The sequence below is a fragment of the Biomphalaria glabrata genome, chromosome 11 (genome assembly GCF_947242115.1).
Source record: "Biomphalaria glabrata chromosome 11, xgBioGlab47.1, whole genome shotgun sequence".
Classification (NCBI taxonomy): Eukaryota; Metazoa; Mollusca; class Gastropoda; family Planorbidae; genus Biomphalaria; species Biomphalaria glabrata.
Genome location: NC_074721.1, coordinates 22,365,505 through 22,377,735, shown reverse-complemented (window position 1 = coordinate 22,377,735; position 12,231 = coordinate 22,365,505). Strand labels below are relative to the sequence as shown.

Sequence of the window (12,231 nt, the reverse complement as noted above, 5' to 3'; positions counted from 1 at the left end):
CAGTCTAGTTTAATGTATTTGTGTGTGTATATCCCATCTAGTCTAGTTTAATGTATTTGTGTGTGTATATTCCATCCAGTCTAGTTTAATGTATTCATTTGGCCTCCTTCAGTCGTAGAACGACTATGGTTCATCTCAGAGCTCACTTCCTCATGTGGCTGTGGAGCCCTATTTTGGAGAGACACTTCCGTCAACAGATAGCGCAGGTTAAAGTGGCTTTTGCTTCGGTGGTAGAGGAGCTGGCCATTTTTCGGATTGTGCGTTTTTCTTCCTGGGCTGAGACCCATGTACTTTCACTGTCCATAGCTTTCTTGGTCACTGTCTCTCTCCATCTGTTGCAGTCTAGGGCTATGTCTTCCCAATTCTCAGTATTGTTGTTCACTGATTTGAGGTCACGTTTTATTACATCTATGTAACGGAGGTGGGGGCGACCAGTTTTTCTTGTGCCAGTCGCGAGTTGACCATAGAGGATGACTTTCGGGATGCGCTTGTCCTCCATCCGGCGAACATGTCCAAACGGCGTTGTCTGAGGGCTGTAAAGATGCTGGGAATACCTGATCGCGCAAGGATCTCAGTATTGCACACTTTTTCTTTCCATGTGACATTCAAGATCCTACGGAGACATCTCAAATGGAATGAGTTCAGTTTTCTCTCTTGCTTTGCTAAAGGTGGTCCATGATTCACTGCCATACAGCAGTGTACTCATAACGCATGCCTTGTAGACTCCCATTTTGGTCACCGTAGTTAGCTTATGGTTTTCCCAAACTCTTGGTCTGAGTCTAGCGAATGTCGAGGCAGCCTTCCCTATGCGTTTTTTTTATCTCCTCTTCTAGAGACAGGTCATCTGTAACTGTGGATCCCAGATAGCAGAATTCGTTTACGGCGTCCAGCTTGTTATCGTCTATGAGGATGGATGGTGGTGCTGTAGCAGGTGGTCCCATAACATTTGTTTTCTTCGTGCTAATAGTCAAGCCATATTCTTTACAGGCCTGAGAGAAGCGGGACATTAGTGACTGAAGTTCCTCTTGCGTGTGTGCCACTACCGCTGCGTCACCCGTTAATAGCATATCTCTTACGAGGGTGGCTCTGATTTTAGTTTTGGCCCTCAGTCTGGCAATATTTAGGAGTTTGCCATCAAATCTGGAATGGAGATAGATGCCTTCAGTGGATTTGTCAAACGCGTTGTGGATTAGCAGTGAAAATAGTATTCCCAAGAGGGTTGGGGCCAGGACACATCCTTGTTTAACTCCGCTGTTTATACTGAAACTTTCAGAGCTGGCACCGTTGAATTGCACTGTACCCATCATATTTTGGTGGAAAGATATGATTACATTTAGTAGCTTGGGTAGACAGCCTATTAACTGTAAAATTTTAAAGAAGCCATCTCTGCTAACTCGAACGAAGGCCTTTGTCAGGTCAATAAACGCAATGTACAAAGGCATCCTTTGTTCTCTGCACTTTTCCTGTAGTTGGCGGATGGAGAAAATCATGTCAATGTGGATCTCCCTGAGCGAAAGCCGCACTGTGATTCTGGATCCGATCAGCGAGTTTTTGTAGCCTGGGAAGTATCACTCGAGCAAAGACTTTGCCTACAATACTTAAGAGGGAGATTCCCTGTAATTGTTGCAGTCGCTTCTGTCACCTTTGTTCTTATTCAGTGTAACGATTTTAGCATCCCGCAGGTCTTGTGGCACAGCACCTTCTTGCCAACATTTGCAAAGCAGTTCGTGTAGAGGTTGAATTAGAGTAGTTTTGCATTGTTTTAGAAGATCTTTGGGATACCATCGCATCCGGGTGGTTTGCGGGTAGCAATGTTGTCTATGGCTTTGTTGAGCTCTGAAAGGGTGGGTGTTTCGTCTAGCTCGTTCATTGTGGGTAATAGTATGATGGCCTTAAGGGCTGAGTCAGAGACTGAGATTGTTGTTGCGTAGAGCTCAGAGTAATGTTCAACCCATCTGTGCATTTGTTGGCACTTGTCTGTGATAATTTCCCCAGTGGTTGATTTCAGAGGTGCTGTCTTGTTTTGGGAGGGTCCGAGAGCCTTTTTGATTCCTTCGTACATCCCTCTTATGTTGCCCACTTGGGCTGCGAGCTGGATACTCTCACTGAGCTCTACCCAGTATTCATTGGCACAGATCCTTGCTGTCCTCTGTGCATTGGCTCTAGCTTCTTTCAGGTTTAGCAGGTTGCGTTGGGTAGGTTTTGCCTTGTAAGTAGCGAGTGCATCTCTCTTTGCTCTGATGACAGGTGCTAAAATAACTGCTTTAGAGTCGAACCAATCATTTTGTTTTGTAATTTTTCTTCCGAAGATTTCCAGGGAAGTCTTTTGTATGGTGGACTTGAGGTGTTCCCATTTTTCTGTTGCTGTATTTTCAGAGATATTTTTATACTCGCGTTCAAAAGATTCCGCAAACTGTATCTGTAGATCAGGGTGACACATCTTGCTTACATCCGATTGGGGTCTTCCAATCTGCTTTGTATGGTGGATTTTTTTTGGGAGAAGATTGATCTTACAACATACCAAGCAGTGATCTGTGTCGCAGTCTGCACTGTGGTAGGACCTGGTAAGCTTGACAAATTTTAAACACTTTTGTCTTACCATGATTAGGTCTCGTTGGTGCAAGTGTTTGGAGCGAGGGTGCCGCCAAGATATTCTGTGCTGCGGTTTAGTCTTGAAATAGGTATTAGTGACGCAGAGGGAGTGTAGTGAGCAAACCCCGAGGAGCCTTTGTCCATTTTCTTTCACTTTTCCGACACCAAAACTCCCAATACAGCTGTCTCATGCAGAGTTGTCAGATCCAACGAGTGCGTTGAGGTCGCCGAGGATGATAACCTGTTCCGTAGTTTGGATCTTGCTAAGAGCAGACGAAAGGTTGTCATAAAACATATCTTTGGCCTCTGGTGTGAAGCTCAGAGTAGGAGCGTAGGCATATATCAAAGTCACATGTCCAATAGATGTTTTTAGGCGTAGTGATAGGAGTCTTTCTGAACCATTGGACTTCAGCTCTACTGTGTTCAGCAGTGTGTTCTTAACTGCAAAACCAACGCCATGTTCCCTTACTTCGCTTTCGGCTTTGCCTTGCCAGAAGAAGGAGTAGTCTTTTTCTTTGATTGAACCAGAGTCAGCTAAACGAGTTTCCTGAAGGGCGGCAATGTCTACTTTGAGCCTGGACAGTTCATCGTTTATTATTGTAATTTAATGTATATGTGTGTGTGTGTATTCCATCTAGTCTAGTTTAATGTATATGTGTGTGTGTATTCCATCTAGTCTAGTTTAATGTATATGTGTGTGTATATCCCATCTAGTCTAGTTTAATGTATTTGTGTGTGTATATCCCATCCAGTCTAGTTTAATGTATTTGTGTGTATGTCTTTACCTGCTTGTGTTTCTTGACTGCACGATGCATCTGTAAAAAAAATAAATAGATATTTGAACTTTGGTTGACTAATCATTCAAAAGTAAGAAAATTGAAAACTTCTAGAGAAGCTACAGAACTTACCTCTGCCTAGACACTTATCCCTGACATTATCTGCAATGGAAGATTGATATGGTACTATACATGTGTTAGAAAATTTACTTTCTGATTACATTTTTTTTTGTTTATGTTGTATGGTAAAATAAGTTTTCTAAATTTTGAAATTGCCCATGTAATTAACAGAATTTTTTTATAAACTACAGTATCCAAAATTCACTTACAGGCAGCTAGAGTCTGTGTCTGTTTGATCAAAGGTGGATCTGAGATATAAAATTAGTATTAACTCTTTCGTGAAAACTATATTATAATATTGTTATAAACTTGGTGGTGGCACAGATGGGGGTGGTGGTGTGAGTGTAGTCAGCCGACGCAATTCGCCCCAGGCCAGCGCTAGACGAGCGGTCAACCGTGACGAGCTACGATGGTCAACCGAGTCGAGTATCAACAGGACGGTTCGGGAAGGATCGCCGTCGTGAACAGAGCTCATGAGCGTCACGAGAGTTGTAGTCATCTGACCACCTAGAAACGTCGAGCGGCGTTCTGTCCGGTTCGAGAAGGCCAGTAGGGACCCTATATAAAGAGCGGAGGTGTCGCAGTCAAGACAGTCGAGAAAAGGGGCTCAATACAGCAAGGTTCAGAAAGGAGGTTCACGGCAGGGGTTCAGAGCCCGGTTCACTACAGTCCGGTCGACTACAGCACAGTTCAGCGGTGTGGTTCTGTACGGAGCATTACGACGGTTCAGTGCGGAGTACTGTCAAGTACAGTTGGCGTCTTGATCTTGGTCTGCGATCGAGTCCGACACAACGAGCTAGTGTGTGAAGTCAGTCCTGAACTGTTGAACCCAGTGCAAGCCCAGAACGAGACGGAGAGGCCAGTGCAAGAGTCGATACTGCGGAACGGTGTTATTGGAGAGATATTTGTTATCGCAGAGCTAGGTGCTGCCAATTGTACAGTATTGGCTGTTATTTATGGACATTAAACCTTTACGTTATTTTGGAGCCCTGACTTTTCAAGTTCTTTAAGTTGGTGGTGTATGGTGCAGTTTGCAGAGAGCCTGGATAGTGAGATTCGTAACAATATTTAATAATAAAATAAAATATTTTTGTATAAATTCCATACAAACACATAATGTCAAAATAGAAAATAATGTACTTTAAATATTTTACAGCAGGGATTCCCAAATCACGACCCGAACTGACTCGTGGCGACACGCCAAGTCTACATAAAGTGTAGAAACTCAGATTGACAAAACGACGGACAAGAGTGAAACCTTTTCATTTGTGTATTGTATTACTTGGGAGAGCTGAACAAAAAGTGAACTCTGAATGTAGAAACTTTCGTCCAAAGGTTGGGAAATAGGCGAAGATTTCTATCAAGTAGAGACACAACAGTCAGTCGACATAAAGGGCGAACTAACAAGTTGTTCAGAGAGTTACTGTAACAAGTTGTTCAGAGAGTTACTGTAACAAGTTGTTCAGAGAGTTACTGTAACAAGTTGTTCAGAGAGTTACTGTAACAAGTTGTTCAGAGAGTTACTGTAACAAGTTGTTCAGAGAGTTACTGTAACAAGTTGTTCAGAGAGTTACTGTAACAAGTTGTTCAGAGAGTTACTGTAACAAAGCCAAACCCTGTTTCGATGGTCTAACAAACATGCTGGCTGGCAGTGAGGAAGGAAATGACCACAGGAAACAACACATAACCACACATAACGTAGTTGAAGTTGTCAGACGTGATCGCATGTCATTTGCAGAGCGATGGGAAGAAGAAATGGGTGGACATTCTCCATTCAAACTAAGAGAACAAGCTGAAGGTTATGTAATTTTGAAATAATGTCACCTGATCTCAACGAGAATTTATTTTTATAGAAGAGAATTGATTTGTGAAAATGGTAATTATTATTATAGCTTTTTATATAGCGCTACTTTCAGTTGGGGGGGGGGAATGGGTATCTAGGAGTTGATTTTCCGTGCTGCCTTTAGGTGCTCAGTAAACACTATGCTCGAGTCGGGTGTCGAACCTCAAGCCCTCTTTCAATGTAGCTAAGACAGGTCAAGTTCATGCGTACTTATTGTTTTAATTGCTGAAGATACATAGAGTCTTTCAACAGTCACAGTTTTGACATTAACACACAGTCTTTGATATAATCTAAACATAGGCATTCAATCATTTTATCTTACTTTAGCTATCTTTCAATTCTCATTGTCTAAATCTCAACAAAAGACTTATCTCCACTTGGATAAGAAATCTTTTCTCTACACAGTGCTTATCTCCCTTAGCTTACTGCGTGTTATTTTTTTCTTATATATAAATACATTAGTCGACTCACGGCGTAGCATACGCCGCTATTTTGCTGGGCCGTCCATATAACTTATAACAGATTTCCCGCGACATCCTGATTTACCAGGAGCTACTGAAAATCTCCTGAAATTGCAAAATATACGAAAAAGTCCTGGAAATCTCTGGTAATTATTAAAATCTTTTGAAAAATCATAAAAATCTGAAATATATAGACAAAAAATTGTCATTTTAAGGTGTCATACAATATGGAAAATGCCAATTCTACGTGCGATAAAAAAACGGCATTATACAATACCCGCAATTGTGGAATCTGATGAAAGAGGCATCTCGCGCCTTAATTAATGAAGAATTACTCGAGGTCAACAATTCTCGAAGATTGATTAAAACATTTGGTAATTCTTGCTATTGAGCGGGATCTATGTAGGAAACAGAATTATTATGATATACTATATGATTTCGCTACATGCAAGGCTCGTAAAATAATTCTGTACGTAGTAAAGAATGAATAAAATGCAAAGACGAATTTATTTTCTAATACAAACTCTTAAATTTCACTTATTATCCGTATCCCTACCCAAACTGGGACCTGCGAAATCCGTTTCGCATAGGGCCCAACAATGATTAATTCTGGCCCTCTATTTAGTGACGGGTGAATACAGAGTAGATTACTTGTTCTTTCCCTCCCCCCCCCCCTCCTCCTTTTTTTTTCGTCGCTAAAGTTATGTGGGATACAAGTAAATAAAAGTGTGATCTTTCCATGACTTCTTGGTCACAATGGTTAAGTCCGGCCCTGCTATAATGTGACGGGTGAATACTACTTGTTCTCCCCCCCCTCTCTTTTTTTTTCGTGGGGTAACTCTAGTCCCACTTGCAAAAATAAAAGAGTTATCATTCCTCTTCTTCTTGGTGTCCAAACTATTGAGCCATGAAGAGAATTATATATATATATATATATATATATATATATATATATATATATATATATATATATATATATATATATATATATATATATTGTATAAAAGACAAAGTGAATTGATTATAACTAATTGAGTAAATAAATAACTGGTTGAGTTTTTTAATTTTCATATTTTGTCATGAGCTTCTAAGCAAAATTTCATGATGATTGAATGTAGAAGTTTGGACCAATCAATTGCAAAAATCCAAACATACGAGAAAGAGCGAGTAAATATAAGCGTTGTAAAAACACTACATTTATTGTATTATATATAATGTATTACATTACTATTTTTAAAACAAGTAAAATTAATTTAATTTTTAAGATTGCAAGAAACTACTATCTTCAAACTGAACAAATGTAACACAACAGACTACCAACTGACCTGTTTCAGTTAACACACTGGAGGTGGTCACTAAATGGACATGAAAATAGAGAGAGTTAACATTTAAGAACAACAAAATGTTAGCTTTAAATAGCGCGAATACTTTTTGCGTTCATGTGTCTGGTTGCAATTGTATAAACATGAATTTAATAAGTTGGATCTATTTGGTTCTGCCAACACATATAGGTCAGTGGTCGACAAGGCAACCAAAAGAGACAAATATTGAAACTTACAAAATTAAAGTTTATTCAAAGAGCCATTTTTAACTTAAGGTTTGCTTTAGTAGAGACACATTGGGTGGAATCAATTACGATTTCAAGTAGACTCTCCAGCTTCCCTTTGCTAAAGATTTATTAGTTTAACTAACGGCACATTACATGTCGTATCACACTAATATATAGAAACTATATATCTCAAATTTGAGCAATTTATAATGTATACAACGTATACTTAAAACAACTAAAAATACTCCGCTAATGTGAACAATGATCTTGGACAATACTGTCCAGTTTTATGTTGTTACGACCCCAGGTTTTAATCGATAAGCCGAGTTCTTAATTTACTTTGGATAAAGTTTATGCTTGAAAATGATTGTTCGCAGTACTATCTCGACTCAAATAAGAAATTCTATTCCAATTGTGAGAATGAAAAACATGTTTCTTCTCCAGATCTTTCAAAACAGACAAATTGTGATCATGTTTTTCTCAAACAGCTAAAACTCGGCACTAAATGCCCTCGAATTGTAGACTCCTCAATTCATTTTTTAAAAATCCAGTGTGACTGTATTTCAAAACTGCAAAAAAGAAAAAAAGGGCTAAAATGTTTCTGTTACTGTTGCATTTTATTAAAAAGAAGGCTTTTTTTTTCGCTTTATTTTTTAAAAACCTGCAGAGAAAAACATTCTTCCTATTTACCAGTAGTGGCCAGCAATGGAGAGGTCAATTTGTGATAAGAAATGTCAATGTTCTCATTATTTTCTCGACAATATTTCAATAGGTATGGAGAGAGAATTAGAGTTTCTCTTTTTAAGTCTTAGGCAAAATGCGGCATTTTTGTTTTCAACTCCAACAAATTGTTTCCGTTTCCTTGTCACTTGCAATAAAGTAATCAGGTAAATGTGAAGTAACACCCGCGATGAAGTTCTCAGGTAAATGTGAAGTAACACCCGCGATGAAGTTCTCAGGTAAATGTGAAGTAACACCCGCGATGAAGTTCTCAGGTAAATGTGAAGTAACACCCGCGATAGAGAGTAGACGTGAAGTAACACCCACGATGAAGTTCTCAGGTAGATGTGAAGTAACACACGCGATGAAGTTCTCAGGTAAATGTGAAGTAACACCCGCGATGAAGTTCTCAGGTAAATGTGAAGTAACACCCGCGATAGAGAGTAGACGTGAAGTAACACCCACGATGAAGTTCTCAGGTAGATGTGAAGTAACACACGCGATGAAGTTCTCAGGTAAATGTGAAGTAACACCCGCGATGAAGTTCTTAGGTAAATGTAAAGTAACACCCGCGATAGAGAGTAGACGTGAAGTAACACCCGCAATGAAGTTCTCAGGTAAATGTGAAGTAACACCCGCGATAGAGAGTAGACGTGAAGTAACACCCTCGATGAAGTTCTCAGGTAAATGTGAAGTAACACCCGCGATAGAGAGTAGACGTGAAGTAACACCCTCGATGAAGTTCTCAGGTAAATGTGAAGTAACACCCGCGATAGAGAGTAGACGTGAAGTAACACCCGCGATGAAGTTCTCAGGTAAATGTGAAGTAACACCCGCGATAGACAGTAGACGTGAAGTAACACCCCCGATGAAACTCTCAGGTAGATGTGAAGTAACACCCCCGATGAAGTTCTCAGGTAGATGTGAAGTAACACCCGCAATGAAGTTCTCAGGTAGACGTGAAGTAACACCTGCGATGAAGTTCTCAGGTAGATGTGAAGTAACACCTGCGATGAAGTTCTCAGGTAGACGTGAAGTAACACCTGCGATGAAGTTCTCAGGTAGATGTGAAGTAACACCTGCGATGAAGTTCTCAGGTAGATGTGAAGTAACAGAAGTTCTCAGGTAGATGTGAAGTAACACCTGCGATGAAGTTCTCAGGTAGACGTGAAGTAACACCCGCAATGAAGTTCTCAGGTAAATGTGAAGTAACACCCGAAATGAAGTTCTCAGGTAGATGTGAAGTAACACCCGCGATGACGTTCTCAGGTAAATGTGAAGTAACACCCGCAATGAAGTTCTCAGGTAAATGTGAAGTAACACCCGCAATGAAGTTCTCAGGTAAATGTGAAGAAACACACGCAATGAAGTTCTCAGGTAGACGTGAAGTAACACCCGCAATGAAGTTCTCAGGTAGATGTGAAGTAACACCCGCAATGAAGTTCTCAGGTAAATGTGAAGTAACACCCGCAATGAAGTTCTCAGGTAAATGTGAAGAAACACACGCAATGAAGTTCTCAGGTAGACGTGAAGTAACACCCGCAATGAAGTTCTCAGGTAGATGTGAAGTAACACCCGCAATGAAGTTCTCAGGTAAATGTGAAGTAACACCCGCAATGAAGTTCTCAGGTAAATGTGAAGTAACACACGCAATGAAGTTCTCAGGTAGACGTGAAGTAACACCCGCAATGAAGTTCTCAGGTAAATGTGAAGTAACACCCCCGATGAAGTTCTCAGGTAGATGTGAAGTAACACCCGCAATGAAGTTCTCAGGTAGACGTGAAGTAACACCTGCGATGAAGTTCTCAGGTAGACGTGAAGTAACACCTGCGATGAAGTTCTAAGGTAGATGTGAAGTAACACCTGCGATGAAGTTCTCAGGTAGATGTGAAGTTACAGAAGTTCTCAGGTAGACGTGAAGTAACACCCGCAATGAAGTTCTCAGGTAAATGTGAAGTAACACCCGAAATGAAGTTCTCAGGTAGATGTGAAGTAACACCCGCGATGACGTTCTCAGGTAGATGTGAAGTAACACCCGCGATGACGTTCTCAGGTAAATGTGAAGTAACACCCGCAATGAAGTTCTCAGGTAGATGTGAAGTAACACCCGCAATGAAGTTCTCAGGTAAATGTGAAGTAACACCTGCGATGAAGTTCTCAGGTAGACGTGAAGTAACACCCGCAATGAAGTTCTCAGGTAGATGTGAAGTAACACCCGCAATGAAGTTCTCAGGTAAATGTGAAGTAACACCTGCGATGAAGTTCTCAGGTAGACGTGAAGTAACACCCGCAATGAAGTTCTCAGGTAAATGTGAAGTAACACCCGCAATGAAGTTCTCAGGTAAATGTGAAGTAACACCCGCAATGAAGTTCTCAGGTAAATGTGAAGTAACACACGCAATGAAGTTCTCAGGTAGACGTGAAGTAACACCCGCAATGAAGTTCTCAGGTAGATGTGAAGTAACACCCGCAATGAAGTTCTCAGGTAGATGTGAAGTAACACCCGCAATGAAGTTCTCAGGTAAATGTGAAGTAACACACGCAATGAAGTTCTCAGGTAAATGTGAAGTAACACCCGCAATGAAGTTCTCAGGTAAATGTGAAGTAACACCCGCGATGACGTTCTCAGGTAGACGTGAAGTAACACCCGCAATGAAGTTCTCAGGTAGACGTGAAGTAACACCCGCAATGAAGTTCTCAGGTAGACGTGAAGTAACACACGCAATGAAGTTCTCAGGTAGACGTGAAGTAACACCCGCAATGAAGTTCTCAGGTAGACGTGAAGTAACACCCGCAATGAAGTTCTCAGGTAGACATGAAGTAACACCCGCAATGAAGTTCTCAGGTAAATGTGAAGTAACACCCGAAATGAAGTTCTCAGGTAGATGTGAAGTAACACCCGCGATGACGTTCTCAGGTAGATGTGAAGTAACACCCGCGATGACGTTCTCAGGTAAATGTGAAGTAACACCCGCAATGAAGTTCTCAGGTAGATGTGAAGTAACACCCGCAATGAAGTTCTCAGGTAAATGTGAAGTAACACCCGCAATGAAGTTCTCAGGTAAATGTGAAGTAACACCCGCAATGAAGTTCTCAGGTAAATGTGAAGTAACACACGCAATGAAGTTCTCAGGTAGACGTGAAGTAACACCCGCAATGAAGTTCTCAGGTAAATGTGAAGTAACACCCGCAATGAAGTTCTCAGGTAGACGTGAAGTAACACCCGCAATGAAGTTCTCAGGTAAATGTGAAGTAACACACGCAATGAAGTTCTCAGGTAAATGTGAAGTAACACCCGCAATGAAGTTCTCAGGTAAATGTGAAGTAACACCCGCGATGACGTTCTCAGGTAGACGTGAAGTAACACCCGCAATGAAGTTCTCAGGTAAATGTGAAGTAACACACGCAATGAAGTTCTCAGGTAAATGTGAAGTAACACCCGCAATGAAGTTCTCAGGTAGATGTGAAGTAACACCCGCAATGAAGTTCTCAGGTAAATGTGAAGTAACACCTGCGATGAAGTTCTCAGGTAGACGTGAAGTAACACCCGCAATGAAGTTCTCAGGTAGATGTGAAGTAACACCCGCAATGAAGTTCTCAGGTAAATGTGAAGTAACACCTGCGATGAAGTTCTCAGGTAGACGTGAAGTAACACCCGCAATGAAGTTCTCAGGTAAATGTGAAGTAACACCCACAATGAAGTTCTCAGGTAAATGTGAAGTAACACCCGCAATGAAGTTCTCAGGTAAATGTGAAGTAACACACGCAATGAAGTTCTCAGGTAGACGTGAAGTAACACCCGCAATGAAGTTCTCAGGTAGATGTGAAGTAACACCCGCAATGAAGTTCTCAGGTAGATGTGAAGTAACACCCGCAATGAAGTTCTCAGGTAAATGTGAAGTAACACACGCAATGAAGTTCTCAGGTAAATGTGAAGTAACACCCGCAATGAAGTTCTCAGGTAAATGTGAAGTAACACCCGCGATGACGTTCTCAGGTAGACGTGAAGTAACACCCGCAATGAAGTTCTCAGGTAGACGTGAAGTAACACCCGCAATGAAGTTCTCAGGTAGACGTGAAGTAACACACGCAATGAAGTTCTCAGGTAGACGTGAAGTAACACCCGCAATGAAGTTCTCAGGTAGACGTGAAGTAACACCCGCAATGAAG

At 41.0% G+C, this 12,231-nt stretch overlaps 1 protein-coding gene across 9 annotated transcripts in view; it reads right to left on the bottom strand.

Annotated features, from left to right (window-relative positions):
- Window positions 1–12,231, bottom strand: part of LOC106060415 (transient receptor potential cation channel subfamily M member 2-like) — a 127,990-nt gene that overhangs the window by 11,644 nt on the left and 104,115 nt on the right. For all 9 annotated transcript variants that reach the window (XM_056003956.1, XM_056003962.1, XM_056003961.1 and 6 more), the window contains 4 exons: window positions 7,118–7,147; window positions 3,698–3,736; window positions 3,501–3,530; window positions 3,378–3,407 (listed from right to left, as the gene is read on the bottom strand). In XM_056003956.1, coding sequence (XP_055859931.1) covers window positions 3,378–3,407; window positions 3,501–3,530; window positions 3,698–3,736; window positions 7,118–7,147 — 129 coding nt within the window. The remainder of the gene's footprint in view (window positions 1–3,377; window positions 3,408–3,500; window positions 3,531–3,697; window positions 3,737–7,117; window positions 7,148–12,231) is intronic.